The 17,887-nt window shown below is 32.0% G+C and overlaps 3 protein-coding genes across 3 annotated transcripts; 1 reads left to right on the top strand and 2 right to left on the bottom strand.

The window, feature by feature from the left end:
* Positions 1-394: 394 nt before the first annotated feature.
* LOC137830104 (ABC transporter I family member 20) lies at positions 395-4,165 on the bottom strand. The gene is made up of 7 exons (XM_068637240.1): positions 3,728-4,165; positions 3,524-3,657; positions 3,188-3,307; positions 2,491-2,586; positions 2,254-2,406; positions 2,093-2,170; positions 395-864 (listed from the first exon to the last, which is right to left on the bottom strand). The coding sequence occupies exons 1-7, from the start codon at positions 3,906-3,908 to the stop codon at positions 625-627; spliced, it is 1,002 nt and encodes a 333-aa protein (XP_068493341.1). The 5' UTR covers positions 3,909-4,165; the 3' UTR covers positions 395-624.
* Positions 4,166-9,210: 5,045 nt separating this feature from the next.
* Positions 9,211-10,993, bottom strand: LOC137830099 (galactinol synthase 2-like). The gene is made up of 4 exons (XM_068637235.1): positions 10,444-10,993; positions 10,005-10,325; positions 9,779-9,913; positions 9,211-9,699 (listed from the first exon to the last, which is right to left on the bottom strand). Exons 1-4 carry the CDS (start codon positions 10,918-10,920, stop codon positions 9,502-9,504), a joined length of 1,131 nt encoding a protein of 376 aa, XP_068493336.1. The 5' UTR covers positions 10,921-10,993; the 3' UTR covers positions 9,211-9,501.
* A 2,610-nt stretch (positions 10,994-13,603) lies between these two features.
* On the top strand, positions 13,604-17,224 carry LOC137830097 (Golgi apparatus membrane protein-like protein ECHIDNA). The gene is made up of 6 exons (XM_068637234.1): positions 13,604-13,762; positions 14,066-14,122; positions 14,215-14,418; positions 14,584-14,643; positions 15,811-15,937; positions 16,986-17,224. Exons 1-6 carry the CDS (start codon positions 13,748-13,750, stop codon positions 17,072-17,074), a joined length of 552 nt encoding a protein of 183 aa, XP_068493335.1. The 5' UTR covers positions 13,604-13,747; the 3' UTR covers positions 17,075-17,224.
* The last annotated feature ends 663 nt before the right edge of the window (positions 17,225-17,887 follow it).

The raw sequence follows: 17,887 nt of genomic DNA, 5'->3' as shown, positions 1-17,887 counted from the left end.
CTTTCAATAGAAATTAAATTACCCGAGTCATGATCCAAGCGTAGTGGTGCGTATGTCTGTAATCGACATCACATGATTCCAGGTTAATGGTTTTTTTTTCTAACGATTTGTCACCAAAGCCTTGAAGACACGGGGAACGGATATACGATTTAAAGTGCAATGCCCATATATTGCTTATGCATTGTAATTCGTACGATAAATGGAATGCGTTTCCTTCCTTTTTATCTCTTGAAGATAAGGTATGTGGAGATTTATATACTCTACCTATGCTTCAAGGTAACTGATGCCAGGGTACGAGTCCGTAGATCAATCTTTGTTTCTAAAAGTTTATTTTTTGTGGAAGTGGAATTCTCGGATATTTGGATTAGAGTTAAAGACTTCATGTAGATGAAAATTTTACGAAGATTATTTTCCTTATTCTCATATATATTGGGTACATTTTTGCAATACTGTGGCCACATGGGACATTACACTTCCAAGGGTAAATAAATATATTACCTCACATATTATGATGCTTCCTACATAACAACACATCACATATGCCAGAAGGCACAGGCGAACAAATTTGGTCTGAAGTTCATAAAAAATAACACGACAAAAATGCTGATTGCATTTGATATTTATCTACTGCCTCAGTACTCGATTAGAGCTGAGGATAAAGTTTTCCTGGCCTGCAACGGTGGAACTTAATCGTCCTGCAGCCCAGCCATTATTAGATGCTCGAACAGCAGCACGTGCAGGATCCCCTGTTACACGGCTTCCCTCAACTTGCTTTCCAAATTCAGGAAGACCAGCTGCTTTTCTCTCTTTTCTTTTCTTTCTATCTTCATCTCGTTCCTTCCGCAGCCAACTTTCTACTGTTCTCTGCATATTCAACAACAATTAGGTGCAATTTTTTTATTGTAAAATTGCATCACTTAACTTCACCTATGCAATAACACCTTTTTTCTTCTTCTTTGAAGTAAAGTGATAAATAGCTAAAAGTAGCGCACGATATACAAAGGCAATAACTAGACGAGGAATACTATGATGATGCACAGTCTAAAATGAAGAACGAAAGATATATAAGCTTTGCCAAATTAACGAACCATGAGATTTGAATCAAGTAAAATATGAGGGATGAAAAAAATTAAATGTTCTAGTTATAGATCAAGATATTAAAGAGAGGGGGCAGAATTATTTTCTTAAGTTTTTCAATTATGTACAAGGATGGACTTGTAATATAGAATAAATAAAAATCTAAGAAAATGAACGAATTTTAGCTTATTCTTGCAAACTTCAAGTTGAAGAGGTAAAAAATGCTCTTAAAAGGATGAATAACAGTAAAGGTGTTAGTCCAGATGGCATTCTGTTGAAGTTTGGAAATGTACAAGAGAACAATCGTTTAGCTCACTGAGCTTTTTAGTAACATTTTCAGATTCAAGAAAATATCAGATGAGTGGAGTATTTTGGTTCTTATTCCTATATGTAAGAACAACAGAGATATTTAATATTGTGTTAACTATAATGAGAAGTTTTGAATCATACTATTAAACTATGAGAAACGGTTACTGAGCATAGATTAAGAGTAGAGGATGAAATCATATAGAATCAATTTGGTTTTTGTAAGGAAGGTCTAGAATTAAAGTTATTTATCTTTTACAGGAACTGATGGAAAGGTAAGACTTCATATGATTTTTGAAAAGGTAAATCATTAATTGCCAAGTGGTGTGGACTGGAACAAAAGACCAAGAGAAACCAAAAGTACTAAACTATTGAAGTACCAAGCTTAATCATTTACACTTAGGCTAACCTTTTTCATCTTCATTTGTCCAAAAAAATGTGAGGATCCTTGCTTTCTGTAACATTTTTGTGCCAATGCTTTCTTTATCTTATTTATCATTATACTCAAGTCATACAACACATTACTTCTGCGTTACAATCTAACATTAGCACACATAATAATTGTTGAGTTATCCATGTTTGGGGTCTTGACAAGTTTTACAATGGCCAATTTGCTATTTTCTTCGGCTTAAGCTCACATTACTAGCAACAAATAAATAATCGATTGATAACTCTTTCAAGTCTTAAGATTATGTACAAGAACACTAACCATTAGCGACAATTTGCTAATTTCTTTGACTTTGTCCATAGGCATTGCTAATTGCAGCTTTCCATGGGCTACATAAACCTGATAAATATAACTTTAAGAATGGTGTAGGATTGGATTATGGTAGAACTGACACAAAGAGTTCAGAAATAGCGCAAACGTACAATATTTGTAGGCCAATCCTCAAGACCGTCAAATATATGTGTTGCATAGATAATGGTGGCACCCTTCTCTTCACATTCCTTTCTGAGAAATCTCAGAAGGTCAGCTCTTGCTAGAACATCAAGATCGACAGTTATCTCATCAAGAAGAAGAACCTATATAAACAAGGAACAAGCTTGTACATACGTCCAATGAGGCTAAAATGACTTTTTGACAGATCAAGCAAAAGATGAACATACCTTGAACGGTTTGAGGAGACCCATACAAATCTGTACTCTTCTTCTTTGACCATCAGATACTTTATGCAATCTCCAGGAAAGATCAACATCCAATACCTACCCAGTTGAACAGAAAAACAGAAATCATGCAACAATTTTTCCAGAGAAAAACTATACATGCATTGCCACAAAAACCTTCCCATGGATAGCCACGCATAAACAAAGAACATGAATATGAAGAGAAAGTAACAATTTGGTTTTAGAACATTTGGATAAATTTCTACATAAACATTTCTAGGAAAAGAAAAATGAAATAAGTTTATCCATAAGCTTAAATTAGCTAATGCAATTAAAAATCATCTTTTAGAAAAACTAACATGAAAGAATTTACACAGATTAACTTCAGTATAAGCTAATCTTAGTTTATGAAGAAATTTATTTCATATTTTATGAGAAAAGTTTATCTACACAGACCCTAGTTAAATACCAAGCTCAGTCTTCATGGAATCAAATAATAATATCAAATTCATGGAGATAGAGTGAGGTACCATATAAAATGCTTTTAGGTTCTTATGTTTTCCATCACAATGAGTTCCTTATATTTTATAAACATGAGCTACATAAGTTAATAGAAACCACATACAGAAATGAACAAATAGTAGCCCAATCAATAAAGCAATGGAGAAAGGAGGCTATGATAGGAAAAGATTCATCCAACCTTGATGAGTTCCTCTCTTCTTTGAGGATCAATCCCAGCCACACCAAATATCATTTTTTCAGCAGAAACGTCCATCTGTATTGGCACCTCAAAACCCGCAAAAGCAACATCTCGCCTCCACTGATGGACTCAATTTCAAACAATTAACAAAATTCCATAGAAACAAAAAATAAAATAAAAACGCAAATGGCAATATAAATTTCCAACAGTCCTAAAGCGTAACTAGGGAGTTCAGCATTTAACTAGTTGCTAATAACCAAATGAACATCAGTTATTAGTTACATTAACAGAAGTAGTAGAGGTGAGTGTAAAAGTAAAATGAAAGCAGGAACGAACCTCGCCACCGAGATAACAGAGATCACCAGAAGACACCAAAGTGGTGTCGTGAAAAGCTGATCTTCCAAGCACGCGAACCATGTCAGGTTCCACCAGGTGCTTCCCTCCTAGTATCTTCAGGATCGTGGTTTTCCCTATAAATCGCAAATATGAAAAATGGCCAATTGCATATTCTCAAGATTCAGAGAGAGAGAGAGAGAGTACCAGCGCCGTTGGAACCGACAAGAAGGCAGCGGTCGCCGGAACAGAGAGTGAGAGAAAAGTTTTGAATAAGCGGCAAGGAACCCGGCGGCGGGTGGCCGTCGATGCCGGGGTATGTAAATTTGAGATCTTTAATGACAATTGTTGCAGCTTTTGAATCTGAATGAGTCCCATTACCGGCCATTTTGATTTTAACGTTTAACAGCGAAACGTGGCTGAGTGTCTCTGCTTCTGCTTATGCTTGTGAGCTTTGGATTGGTGAATAAATTGATTCATGAAGTGGTGTTTGGTGGCTTTGGGGGGAAGGAAAAGGGGATGCGTGGCTACGTCTCAGACACTCGCGTTCGCCTCAGCCACCAACCGAAACGACCATTTGGGGCACACGGAATGAAAATTTCATGATGTGTTTTAATGAAAGAGGTGGATCTAGGAATATTTATCACATAATGAGGTGGATCTAGGAAAATTTATTACATTGCTGTAGTTTTTTCCCAATTTTATCAAAATGAGATTTTTTAAAAAAAATTATCAGTATAGTAAGTCGTGTTTCAAATTAGGTTGTTGACTATAAAATAAGAATTTCACAGATGGTTTTTAAGTTAAATCAAATACTATTATAATAGTGAATTCAAGTAAGTATATGATGGTGGCAAGAGGTATGAAAACATGTGAACAAACCTAAGTAGAATGCATGAATTATATTTGAGAAGAATAAGTTTCTTATACATTTTAGCTCTTTTAAAATAACATTTTAAAAAATAATTATGATTAGTTGACTTAGGGTTTAAGAGAGATTGCATATACGAGCCTATCATATCATAAGTATTATAAATATATTATTGTTTTACTAAGAAAGAATGAATAAGAATTAGTTGTGTCATGTCCAAATGTATAATAAAGGTGAAAATTCTAAGTTTGATGTTCAAAAGATAACAACTCCTCAACTTGATTGACAACCAATCTCATACATAATTAAATTAAATGATTGCTAATGTGATTATGGGGATTTCCAAGCCCTTCACCTTCCATGTCCTCACCTTATTTTGATTTGTTCATATTTTTATTTACAACTAATGGCATTTGTCAACTTATTTTACGGCCTACACAATATTTACAAGGCTTATGTAGTTTAATTTCATCATATTTAAAAATTAGGAGTATCTCCTTATACAAGACCAAATTTCATCCCTATCTCTAAATGTTGGCATAAACAATTCGAAAGACCAAAAACTAATCGTATCCACAACAAAATTGATCATCCAATGCAAAATAAGAAAAAAATGTTCTTATTATTACAATGAATGTCATAATAGGGGAAATTGTCTATTTAGACAATACATTCTCATTTTAAATATTTATTTACTCACTTCATTACAATTTTTTTTTTTACTTTCTCCTTTTATGACTATACACTATCTACTTTAATTTCAAATTATTGAAAAATTCACCACCTCAAATAAGCTTCTAAATTTTTTTAAATATTAATTAATTCAACACAAACATTGTCAAATACATATTTATATATATAGATACAACAAATTTATTTCTATAAATATAATTATATATTTTTCTTTTCAAACACTTTTATTCAATTGTAACTTAAATAAAATAATATAAATAAAAAATTCTAACAAATCATAAGACCCAAAAAAAAATCTTAAAACTAAGAAATCGTGTCAACTCTACTCGACTTCACCTTAAATAAAAACATTAAAGTTGTGTCACAACTGCACGACTTTACCTTAAATAAATAAATAAAACACTGAAGTTGTGTCATTCATGCACGACTTCACCTTAAATAAAAATATATTGAAATTGTGGCATCCCTACATGACTTCGCCTTAAATCACACAACACTACAATCATGCCCATCAAGCACAACTTCACCTTAAATAAAAAATATTAAAATTGTGTCACCCTACACGACTTTATCTTAAATCACACAACACTGGAATTGTGTCCATCATGCACAACTTCAACTTAAATTGTTGTTGAATCGAAGTCGTGTCACACATGCACAACTTCAACTTAAATTATTGTTGAATGAAGTCGTGTCACACATCATTGTAAAGCAAAAAATAAAAATAAATAAAATCAGAATAAGCTAATCAAAGTTGTGTCATACAAGTACGAATTACTCATGCTGATAACTTTTTACAAATTTCACATTTGGGTAAAATTAGAAGAAGAAAATTACACCAATTTAGTAATTTTTTTGTGATTCTACTTCACTTCTTTGTGAAAACATTTTGGAAATAATTCTTGAATGATTTTTTTAAATAATTTTAAAAAAATAATTTTGGAATCATATTAATCTAAAATTAAAAAAAAAATGACCAAAGGGATTGATTGTATTAATGTATATTCAATACCTAACGTCATAATAAGTAATTGATTTTAAATTTTTATTTGAGCATAAAACCAAATTCTTATTGCAAAGATAAAGAAATCAATGAAATATAAATTAATAAACGATCTAATATCAAAACTTGAAAGGAAATAGGGATTAAAGTGAAAGAATCAACATCAAAATGTGTGAGAGAAAAAATAACTCAAAATAATTTCATATCATATTACTAGAAAATCATTAAATAAAAATTAATTTTAAAAATAAAAAATAATTAGACATCAATTTAGAAATTATTTATCAATAATGGAAACTATTTAGATACTGATAATTTTTTAGTTTCTAAAATAATATCTAATTTAGTCAATATAATAACTAATTATTTTTTGTCTCTAAAATTGATTTACACTAAAAAAAAATCTGAAATTACATATAATATCCGTATATAAAGTCAATGTGTACATACGAATATAATTCATATGTAATGTATTAAAAATTTAATTAAAAAAAACTGTTAATTCGTGTAACTTATTTCAAATTTAATTAAAAAATAAAAAAAATTGTTACATACAAATTATATTTTTATGTAATATAAATTAAAAAAATCTATTACATATGAATTATATAACTTATTTTAAATTTAATTAAAAAATAACAAAAAATGTTACATACGAATATCCATATGTAACTTATTTCAAATTTATTTAAAAAATAACAATATATTATTAATATTTATAATATTAATAATAATGATAATAAATATAATAAAAATCATAAGATGAAAAAAGAGTTTGTCTTATGTAATGATTAAAGCTTCTTTCATCACTTATGCTTTGTTTGGATTAGAGAGTGGAAATGAGGGAGTGAATTTGAGATGATTTGAAGGAAAAATGTGAAGAAAATTAGGATGTTTGGATTAAGGTAAATAAAGTGGAAAGTGTAGAGAAAGTTTATGAAAATTTGTGAATTATGTGATGGATGTGATTGAAATTATATTATTTTTAATTGATAAAAATGTAAATTTACAAATTTATCCTTATATTTAAAAATTGTTAAATAATTAATTTAATTAATTTATTTATAAATTATAATCATTTTTAATTAAAATATTATTTAAATATTTATAATTATAAATATTTGATAAAAACTTATTTTATATTAAATAAAATTAATATTTTTATTTTTACTCTTTTGTAATTAATATAACTATTATATAAAATTATTTTTTATTTTTAAAAAATATATTTTTTTTTATTTTTATTTATAACTTATTATATATAAAATATGATTAATTATGTTATTATATAATAATTATTTTGTATAATTTTAATTATACTTTTTAGATTTAAATTGTAATTTTATTTTAAATAAAAATAATAATAATTTGAATTTAAAATAAAGGGTAAAAAAGTAAATTAAAAATTAATTAATTAAATAATATATATACGTACCTTTCTTCGCATTTTGCTAAGAAAGTTCTGAACGTATAAAATGTCTTGATTTTCGTATTTTTTGAAAAAAAAATCTTTGATTTTCTAACTTTCTATACAATAAATCTTCGCTTTTCTATCGTCAAAAACAAACGATGCCTTAAGGAATTTGGTTTTAGTCCCTCTCATTTGTCATAACATTTTTTTTTTCTATATTATTTTTTACAAATAACCATATTAGTTCATCAAAATATAATTCAGTAGATTGATGGAAAGACTTCTTTACACACATTAGATTTCAATTTTTTTTTGGAAAATTATAAGACTTCCACTAATAAATTATTGATTCTAAACTCAGTACATTATGTTACTTCTAGCACACACATAAACACTCATGACTATCTTCTTTTATTTTTTTCCTTTAAAAATTTCAATTATTTTTTATTATCAATTTTGGTTACAAATAAATAAATATGAAACTTGAGGGTTAACTCTAGTTGAAAGGATGTACCATAAGACTTTCTTTAAAAGGCACAAGTTCACAAAGTGAAAGATATAAAAATATTTATCTCTCTCATTAATACAAATACCAAAAATTCATAATTATAAGTTATAAGAATGACACAAGATGATTATTTTTTCACTTCTCCTTTTAGAAATTAATAACACAAAATGATTATCTTTTCGGTTCTCCTTTTAAAAAAAGTTATATGGTTCCACTAATTAAATATTAATTACAAATTGAGTACCCTACATCACTTTGGGTATCACAAGTCATTTTTTACTATTTCTTTTTAATTTCATTTTTTACTTCATTTTTTATTTATTATAGAAATACACAAATATGAAACGTGAGGGTTAACTCTCATTAAAATATTATACAATAAGATTTTCATTCAATCACAGAGTGAAAGATATAAGTGTTTATGTATCTCACTAATACAAATAAGAAACATAGAATTATAAGTTAGAGAAGCTTTTTCCTAACTAATGATACTAGTAGTTAATTGAATAGTTGGCCTAGAATAATATGTACAAGATTTCTTTGTTGTAATTATTGATATAGCAATCCTTGAAATTTGATATGTAATACATATATGCTAGGTTTTCTTATAAAATAATGTGTTTTATTGTATTTGTACTCAGTAAAACAAGAAACAACTTACACTATATAATATCTCAAATAATATATATTTTCCCTTTTAAACAATTTATGATCAACACTCTATGTTGATTGGAATAAATATTTTCTTTATAAGTTATTGTAATAATTTATTCAATTATATATATATAAACATCGAGTTTGAAGGATTAATTAAAATAAGTAATACAATTATTGTTATTAATTAATTTCATAAATAAATTAAATGTCTTGTAACTAATTCTTTCATCAACACATTGTAAATATTATTTCATATCTGAGAAACTAATTTATAGAATGTAATAAGATTAGTTGCATTGTATAATTTAGCTTCCATGTTAATCTTTTTACTGTAGTGGAATCTAATCTTTAGAAGTAAGAATTTCTCAGTTAGTTCTTGAAACTTGTTTCCGGAATCGCCACATACAATTTCGAAAGGTTATTGAAACGCTCTATAATTAGTTCTTGAAACAAGTTTTCTAGGAATACCAAGTTACAATTTCTTTGACTTGTTTTTGGAATGTAGTTTATTGGCTAACATCTGTAACAGTATTAAATAAGTCCCGTATGATGCAAAATATCAGCAGATTCGTATTCTGTAGTTACAAACAGTAAGTTGAAATCAAGTGGTCACTGGTTCCAAATCAGAATAGTTTGTTGACCATCTTGATTCAACAACAGCACCATAACTGGTTTTATGTGATCACTGTTTCATGGTATCCAGTAGTTTACAATGGGAGAGTTGAAAAAAATGAAAATATGAAAGGGGACACATAAAAAGGGTCCTCTTAACACTGCTTACAAATACATAAAACTAAATATGTACTTGGTGACACTTCCAAAGAGAAACAAAAGCACTTTAAGCAGCAGAAGGAGCAGGAATGAAACTGAGTCCACCAGCTTCCAAAAGCGGCGCAGCAAGTCTTTGTGCATTCAGGGAATTGTTGTAGTCCAAACTCTTGTCCTCGTATATATCCCACCACTTCTTCACTAACATCTTTATATCTTCTCTCTCCATATTCTCCTCTTTCCCACTGTACCTCCAAGGCTTTGATCCCTGTCAAACCAATACAACCAAATTAAATAAACATTCATTCTATATTCCACTTTCATTTCACTCACAAATTAACCCTCACCGCAGCACAGTAGTGAACCACTTTAACTTTTTCAAGCTCAACATTCTCAGGGTGACGCCATAACATGGCCAGCACAAGATTGTACACGTTAGGAATTGCCCTGTACTTATCCTTGAAGTACATGTTCAAAAAATCCTGCAACACAATAAATAATCCATCATGAACATATTCTTACTGTCATCACTTAATAAGAACACATTATCAATATTGTATCAGCAATTAGTACTTGTTCAGCAAAGGAAGTGGGCTTGGTGACTTGGACTGTTTGAAGAAGGTCATGGTAGGTAGCCAGATTGGGCTCGTAAACAAACATCCCAGCGTTGAAATAGAGAGGAGGCTTGGGCCCAAGGTTAGTGGGCCAATGAACCTTATCAGGGCACTGCTGGCAGTAACCGATCTCATACTGCGGAGTGTGGGCCCAAGTGGGCTCACAGAAACAGTCCATCACCGCATAGAAGTAGTTATCAGGCAAGTCGAACAAGTGGTCAATGTTGTCAAACACTTGGATATCACCGTCTAGGTAAATCATCTTAGTGTACTCCACAAACTGAAACATTTTGCAAAATCACAGTGAAGAAAACAACACATTAATACTCTAAGAAAATGGGAAAAAGAACAAAAACTAAAGCATGAACTACAGACATATGTATAATATATGTATCTACCTCCCAAATTCGTAGTTTGGAGTAGTTGATGACGTAGTATGCCATAGCAAACTGGGTTTGGTTCTCTGGAGGGTAGACGGGCTTAATCTCTCTAACAATGCACCCTTGGGAGATGAGAATGTTACGATGCTCTGCAGGAACATCAGGTAACACTGCTACCACCAAAGGGTACATGCTCTTCACCTTCCTCAGACCTTTGGCCAACCCAACCACACCTTTCACGTAGTCACCGTTTCCGGCGAGGAAGGTCACGTAGGCACGGCCACCAGCCTCGGCGGTTTTAGCTTCAGTGAGGTTGGCTTTCACGGTGGTCATAACAGGAGCCATGGTCTCAGTAAGAACTTTTTGCTTGCTTGAAGGGTTTTGGAGACAAAAGACACAGAAAAGTTGCAAGGAATATCTTGGTTTGTTTGTTGTTGTGTTGGTCGGAGAGTGGCGCGGTTTGTTATATAGAGCTCTGAAGGGTACTATCGTCATTAAGTACACAAGTAATCCAACGGTTAGGAGATGGTTTTGGGATCGCACGGTGAAGGATAACGAATATCTGTGGTTGATTAATTAAATTATTCCACTCACGCGGTTATAAATAGTTTTTCACGGGTTAATTAATTAAAGATATGATTAATTAACTTACTTATCCTTTTTGTGGACTTTTATAACATTAGAGCATTCTAGCATTCTTCCAGGGTGAATTATTGGTGTTATTAATTTCTGTTAGGTAGTTGTAATTGTAATAAATACTCGATAACGATGGACAATATAAAACAATAATTATTAACATTAATAATTATTAACTGATCAATAAAATCCTAACACCAACATAGCCAACAATTACAAGCGGACTCTTATAAATCATAGTTTTTTTTATCATATGGTAATAATAAAACGAGCCGAATCAAAATTATTATAGTTTAGGAACAAGAATCAGAATCTTCAACTTCGTGTAAAGAGAATAATTGCATTAGATTCTTTTTCCCGTCATAAATTTTGAAATTCAGTTGTGATCCTGTTCTTACAGTTGGGAGAAGTAGGTTATAGCGTTGAAATGGAAAAAAGAACGTTTAGAGACCGTGATCCAAATATTTGGGAAAAGTTAAATTGTGGTGACATGATGATACATATATAGCCAGATAGAATATCCGTTATCAGTTTAACTGCCACCGCCCCCAAACAGTGGATACCAACCACCACCGACGGTCGCGTCGACAATTACAGGACACGTGGCATTGAACGAGGGTATTGTTAAGAACTCCGTATATTGGTGGGATCCATGAAATCCATTGCGTGTGTAAACGAGGGTTGGCGCTGTAAGGTGAAGAGAGAGCCACATGGCAGTTACTCTAACTTCCTATCAGTATCGTTTTCTGGTTTCGTCAGTTGGTGGAAAATCAACAAAAACGACCAAATCTAATTTATTATGGGACCCCTTTTTATTTATTAATTACAAAATATAGTAAAGTAAGTAAAATAAATTTAAAAAACACGACATTAGACCATGTTGTAAAATGAGGCAGCATGAGGAATAGTCAAATAGTCAAGTGAAACGTAGCATTTTTTATTTCTAGGATAATGCTTTGGGCTTTGTTTTCCTACGCCGACCATTTTAGCTTTAGGTTCAAAAGTGTTGCCTTCAGTTTTGACAAAAGAAACTTCCTCCACTAGAATATTCTCTCAATTTCTAGATGCTCGTATTTTGGATCTTATGTTTATTATTACTTTTTCGTCAAAATAAAAAACAAAATTAAGAAGAGCTTTTATTGATGCCGTTAAATAAGAAAATTAATATCTTTGTACAAAAGATATTAGTAAAATTCTAACACCATAGAAGTAGGCACGACAAACACTCTGTAAATTTTACATGCACAATTTAATTTCTATACAAGTTTCTATAAACTTCTAACAAGCACATGATTTCTACTGTTTTAAGTGAAAAGTGCTTTTAGAAACTTTTAAACCTATGAACCATGTAAAGTTTAAATGATCACCAAGATTGTGGATATTTAATATTTCATAATACTTCAAATATTGTTCCGAAAAGAAAGAAAAAAAATCTGCTAGAAACTACAAAATATATCCCGAAATGGGCAGGAGAAAGTTAGAGCTCCCACTAGGCCCACTAATTTGTTTTATGGTTTGCACTGGGCTTCAAAACAAGCCCAACTTGTAAGTAATACTAGTTGAAGTAAGGGTTTTACATTCTGCACCCCCATGAACTTTAATCTGCACCCTTATAATTTTAAATGACCAATTTGTCCTTCTGAAAACAAATGTTCGGTGTGGGTGCCAATGTGTTGGTTCAGAGCATTATGCAGGTTTGCATTCTTGATGGCTTGAGGTGGTTTGAGGCAGGGACGAGAGATAATGGTTGGTGTATTTGGTGGTAGTGTGGATTTAGTTAAAGGGTGGTTGGTGCAATGATTTCTATAAATTTGTGTTTTTATTTTGTAATTTGAGTTTTGGAATATATTATATGATGACTTTTTAAATTGTATATTCTGAAATATTAGAAGTTTGTTTTTTATATTTTATAACATTAAATTTGGAATATATATTTTTATTCTCATTGTATTTCAGTAGAATTTGAAATACGTAAACAAATATTAGGAAATTTATTCCTGCACCCTCATGCTTGCTTTCTTCATGCACCTCCATAAAAGATGTGAAATTATCATCTTCTCCATTGAGCCTCGAACTTCTATCGCAGCAACACCTCCCCCACTTTCAACTTCCACCACCACAACAAGTTCCCATCTCCAGTGCCACTGTCATAACACCTCTCACGTCGAGTGTCACTGCCACAAACCTTCACCATCTAAGCAGAAAAAATTGTATTATGGGTTCTATAATTCAGAACAAAATACAATTTTTCTACTTTGAATTTTAGAATCTAAAATACATTGTATTTCGAATTGTAGAATTCATAATACAAATTTTTTATTCTGAATTCTAAACAATTTAAAATACAAAATTTGTATTCCGAATTGAAAAATTCAGAATGAATAATTTTAGTATTTTTTAAAAATATGGGAGTGCAGAAGAAATTATAGAGGTGTTAGGAAAAATTTGCCCTAATACGAGCTCCACTAAAGTCCACTAAAGCCCATTCCAGCACAAAATGCTTTTTTAACCGTTTGCATTTCCTCGACAAAAAAAAAAAGTGCTTACTTTCCAAAAATATTTATGTAAGTGTTTTGGGAACAAATTTTGGTCCGAAATTTGTTGGAGGGGTATGAGATCTGGTATGCTATAGTTCCCTCGTCTCTCTTTACTTGCAAGCTTCGTTCATTCTCTTTCATCTCTACACATGGATCCCAACCAGGTCAGTCAACTACTTTTCTACATTTCTGCGTAATTCCTAGATCTGCTGTTATCTAAGTTCTCTCCTTCAATTTCCCTGCGTTTCTTCAAAGAAACTTTATTTGATTTTTGTCCCTGGGGATTATCTAGCCGAATACATACACGCTTAATTTCCTCTGATGATTTACAATGTCTTCTATTTTCTGCTCCATTTTTCACTGGTTGCGCTGGACACTGAAAATGGATACGATTTAATGATTGACTGTGATATTCAATATTGATTCTTTCCAGATTTAATTGATTGATTAAATTTTCCTGTGTGCAGTCTGTGGGTGAAAACTACGCCAATCCCAAGACTTGCTTCTTTCATGTCCTCTTCAAGGTTTTGTTTATCCAATTGTGCTCTTTAGCGTCTATTTTTATGCAATCCATGTTCATTTCATTAAGGCATAACTTTTTCTTTCTATCTTGCAGGCCGCAGCCTTGGCATTTTACATTCTCTCGGCCCTCTTTATTGATAACTTTGTCATCATTTTTGTCGTGACTGTCCTTCTTGCTGCCCTTGACTTTTGGGTAGTCAAGAATGTGAGTGGGCGAATTTTAGTTGGTTTGAGGTGGTGGAATGAAATTAATGATCTGGGTGAGAGTGTTTGGAAATTTGAGTGTCTTGACCATGAGGTAGGTAGTCCTTCTTCAGATCAGTGGATTTTTTGAAATGAAAGAAGCTCGGTCATATACTGTTTCTGCTGAATCAGAACACAGCAAAAGAATGAGCTCTGAATTCTTTACAGATACTTGCTTGCACCTTACATATATTGATTTTTTTAATTTTTACCTCTGCAGTCATTAGCTCGGATGAACAAGAAAGATTCTTGGCTTTTCTGGTGGACCCTGTACCTTACGGTAAGTAAATATAGATTGATTACAGTATGCAATGGCATTCCAGTTTTCTCTTGGATTCTTAGAGTTACATTTAAAATGTGTCTGTTGGCAGTTTTGATAATGGGGACTCTATGTAATAATATTTCCTGATCAGATTCATTCACATGGTGCATGTGTTGGTTAGGAGTAAATAGTATGCTACATAGATTGTAATGCTCGGAATAAAATAATCAGTTCTCTGTAAAGTTTCGGTTGGGATGGTGCCAATACCGATGGAGAAAAACTCTAAGAATTAACATGGCATGGTTGTACTAGTGCTTGTGGTCAGTGTTTCTGAAAGGTGGTTTTGATGTGATGATGGGATAGCTTGACAAACTTTCAACAAGATGCCATACTGAGTCTTTGGTGTGACAGATTCTTGTGGTTGTGCCGTGGTGACCATCATGTCACCACCTTGCTCACACGCCATAGAGCCAAAAAACAGTTATAGTGGAAAATTCCCAGGAAATAATGGGGCCACTCTAACCCTACATGTGAGACCCATATTCATGGGTATACCCATGATCCATAAGTTCTAGTGAAACTGTATTGCACAATCTTCAGGAGACCTCTGTATCTTTCTCCTCAGTTTTCATTTTCAGCACACACTCCCATTCTCGTTCTTTCCTCATCCACCTTTGCCAGCCTGGAGTCTATTTCCAACTGTTTCCTCCCTGTTTTTGGTTTTTGTGCCCCCTGACCCTTTCTTTTCTCTTCCATATTCTTGTTACCTTCTCTAGCTAGACACTTTTTTTTTTCTTTTTCTTTCCCGTTCCTTAGGTCGCTTTTTCATATTGATTCCGCACTCCATTTTTTTCCTAAGCGGTTTATTTAAGTTCTAGTGCTCCGTGTCTAAAGTTTATGAATTGCGTATTTTTTTGTTCAATGTTCTTTAACACGATAGTTTTGTGTTAGATTGTGCAGTTTTTATTTTTGTTTGCATATGCTATGTTTTTTTATAGCCACCTTGCTTCCACTTTGAAATGCTACACCATCTAGCATAATTTTATGGGCTTTTTTGACTGCTTTTCATAAACCACCATCTGTCATTATCAAAATTGCTTGTACTTTTGATACAACCCCCCTCCGGGTAAAATCATAATCATCATCAACATAAGAATTGATGTTTTTTATTTGTATGTTCTACAGGCTATTGCATGGATTTTTCTGGCAATATTCTCACTCATAAGGCTTCAAGCTGATTATCTCCTTGTTGTTGGAGTTTGTCTGACCCTCAGCATTGCAAATATTGTTGGTTTTACCAAATGCAAAAAAGGTCAGTTGGTTTATTGATAATATTCTTTAAAATGTATGCTTTCCACTTCAAAAACTGATTTAGGATGGAGGAATTATCTGTATATAATAATAAGATACTAGTAATTTTCATGGGTTATGATGTACAATACATATATCTCATCGTGAAGTTATTGAAACTTAGTCTTGTAGTGCCCCTTTCTCACCACATTTTGAAAAATGTAGACTCTAATTTGCTGCACTCTCCTACTTCCTTTAAGATTGTTGACATATGAGGATGCTGACTAATAGATAAGTCATGTTTAGAGTCCATCTCTTATTTGTCAACTGCCAATTTATGTTCTTTTGTTCAATTTCCTGTTGGTGAAAGGGCTTCATTAGGCATGAACACAACAGTTTTAATAAGTGAATCATAATTCCCTAGGGTTGGATATGATGTTCGGTATGAAAAAATGCTTTGGATGCTGATATAAACTTATGTAGGGTGCTCTCAATCTATTTCTACATTCACAACAAATTGGAATATATTACTGTTGACTTTGTGGCAAGCACACCATTAGCTTCAGTACTGAGTGTCAAATCCATAGAGACTTGTTGTAATATTAAGAACTACAATAACTTTAAACGACAAAACATAAAGTGAGATTAAATAACAAGAACTTAAAAGAAAAGTAAAAATTAAACACTACAATATTTTTGGAATGATATTGTACATAGTTTGTGAAAAGGAACGATTCCTTGGTACTAGCACCCTGTTTTTGTCAGGATTGGGAGCTCTGACTCTTGTATTTATTTATTGTATCAATATTTTCTGCATTGCATCTGATTTAATTGATGTTACCATGGAGGCATGTTTCATTCTGAATGATCGGGATGGTTGTGAAACATACACGCCTAAGGAGTTCTCTAGAAGGCTAGTTTTACTCCGCATATCGAGAATAGTGGTTGTTCACTAGCTCTGCACTTGTGTGTCTCCCTTTCATACCTAACTGAAAAGATTTCTCTTTATACTCGAAATGAATGGCTAAAACCTTGCAATGGCATAAGAGAGCTTATTGATTTTATTTCAGATGCCAAGAAGCAGATTCAACAATTTGCCTCTCAGACAATTGCCTCTCGGTTCTCATCTACCCTACAGTCAGCATTCAGTGTCGTCTGATTGTGAAAGATGGAAATACAAGTTGAATTGAGATCGGTGGAAGTTTGTACATGATTATACAGCACGTGCAAAATTTTGTACTTTTTATGTGAAATGGATTGAATGAGACTTTTATGATTGAATAGTAAAAACAGTTCTTTTAGGTGTAAATCATGTTTTTTTTTGTATTCTTTTTGCATTGAAGGATATTCAATATTGACTGCAAAAAGTGGCTGTTTCATATAATCAGAATATTATCTCATGGAAATGAATGATAATTATAAATGACGATGTTGCATCATCACGGGTAACCGGCCACTGTTGCTTCACGGACCGGAATATATGCAGAACATGCATAAATTTTAGAACAAGGCGAAAATCAATTATTAGAGAAAATATAATTGATTGTCACAGAAAAAATGAACGATTATCATAAAAGAAAAAATAAAGGACGAGGATTAAGGATAATTATTTGTGAATTCCGATAACCGTAATACTCACATTATAACCCAGGCCTTTTTCTTTATTGCAGAATCTTCCAGCATAACGTTTATTTTCATTATGTTTCTTCTTTACCAAATATGATAAATTCCTTTTTTTTCCTTCTGTTTTTCTTCCTTTCTCCTTTCATTTTCTCCAAGTATTGAGAAGTTGGGCATAAAGTATTCACAACTTGACTGTCATCACATCCACTCAATTCAGTTTTACACACAATAAAATTGACCACATTCACTACAAAGTTCAACAAAAACATCTTAACAAATAGTATTGCACAAGAATACAATCAAGTCACCGAATATAACTGCTAAGCTCACAGTCAATAAACAATGCTCA

This window comes from Phaseolus vulgaris, chromosome 7 (assembly GCF_000499845.2).
Source record: "Phaseolus vulgaris cultivar G19833 chromosome 7, P. vulgaris v2.0, whole genome shotgun sequence".
Lineage (NCBI taxonomy): Eukaryota > Viridiplantae > Streptophyta > Magnoliopsida > Fabales > Fabaceae > Phaseolus > Phaseolus vulgaris.
This window is presented reverse-complemented; position numbering and strand designations above follow the sequence as displayed.

Bases quoted from the DNA above. Each gene is read 5' to 3' on its own strand.
- LOC137830104 (XM_068637240.1), bottom strand. From the start codon at position 3,908: ATGGCCGGTAATGGGACTCATTCAGATTCAAAAGCTGCAACAATTGTC. The intron at 3,658-3,727 runs GTACTCTCTCTC...TGCGATTTATAG, and splicing joins TGTCGGTTCCAACGGCGCTG to GGAAAACCACGATCCTGAAG. The intron at 2,407-2,490 runs GTATGTTCATCT...TTGTTTATATAG, and splicing joins GTCTCCTCAAACCGTTCAAG to GTTCTTCTTCTTGATGAGAT.
- LOC137830097 (XM_068637234.1), top strand. The intron at 14,419-14,583 runs GTAGGTAGTCCT...TTACCTCTGCAG, and splicing joins TTGAGTGTCTTGACCATGAG to TCATTAGCTCGGATGAACAA. The intron at 14,644-15,810 runs GTAAGTAAATAT...TATGTTCTACAG, and splicing joins GGTGGACCCTGTACCTTACG to GCTATTGCATGGATTTTTCT.
- LOC137830099 (XM_068637235.1), bottom strand. From the start codon at position 10,920: ATGACGATAGTACCCTTCAGAGCTCTATATAACAAACCGCGCCACTCT. The intron at 10,326-10,443 runs GTAGATACATAT...AAAATGTTTCAG, and splicing joins CCAAACTACGAATTTGGGAG to TTTGTGGAGTACACTAAGAT. The intron at 9,700-9,778 runs GTGAGGGTTAAT...TTGGTTTGACAG, and splicing joins TGGTTCACTACTGTGCTGCG to GGATCAAAGCCTTGGAGGTA.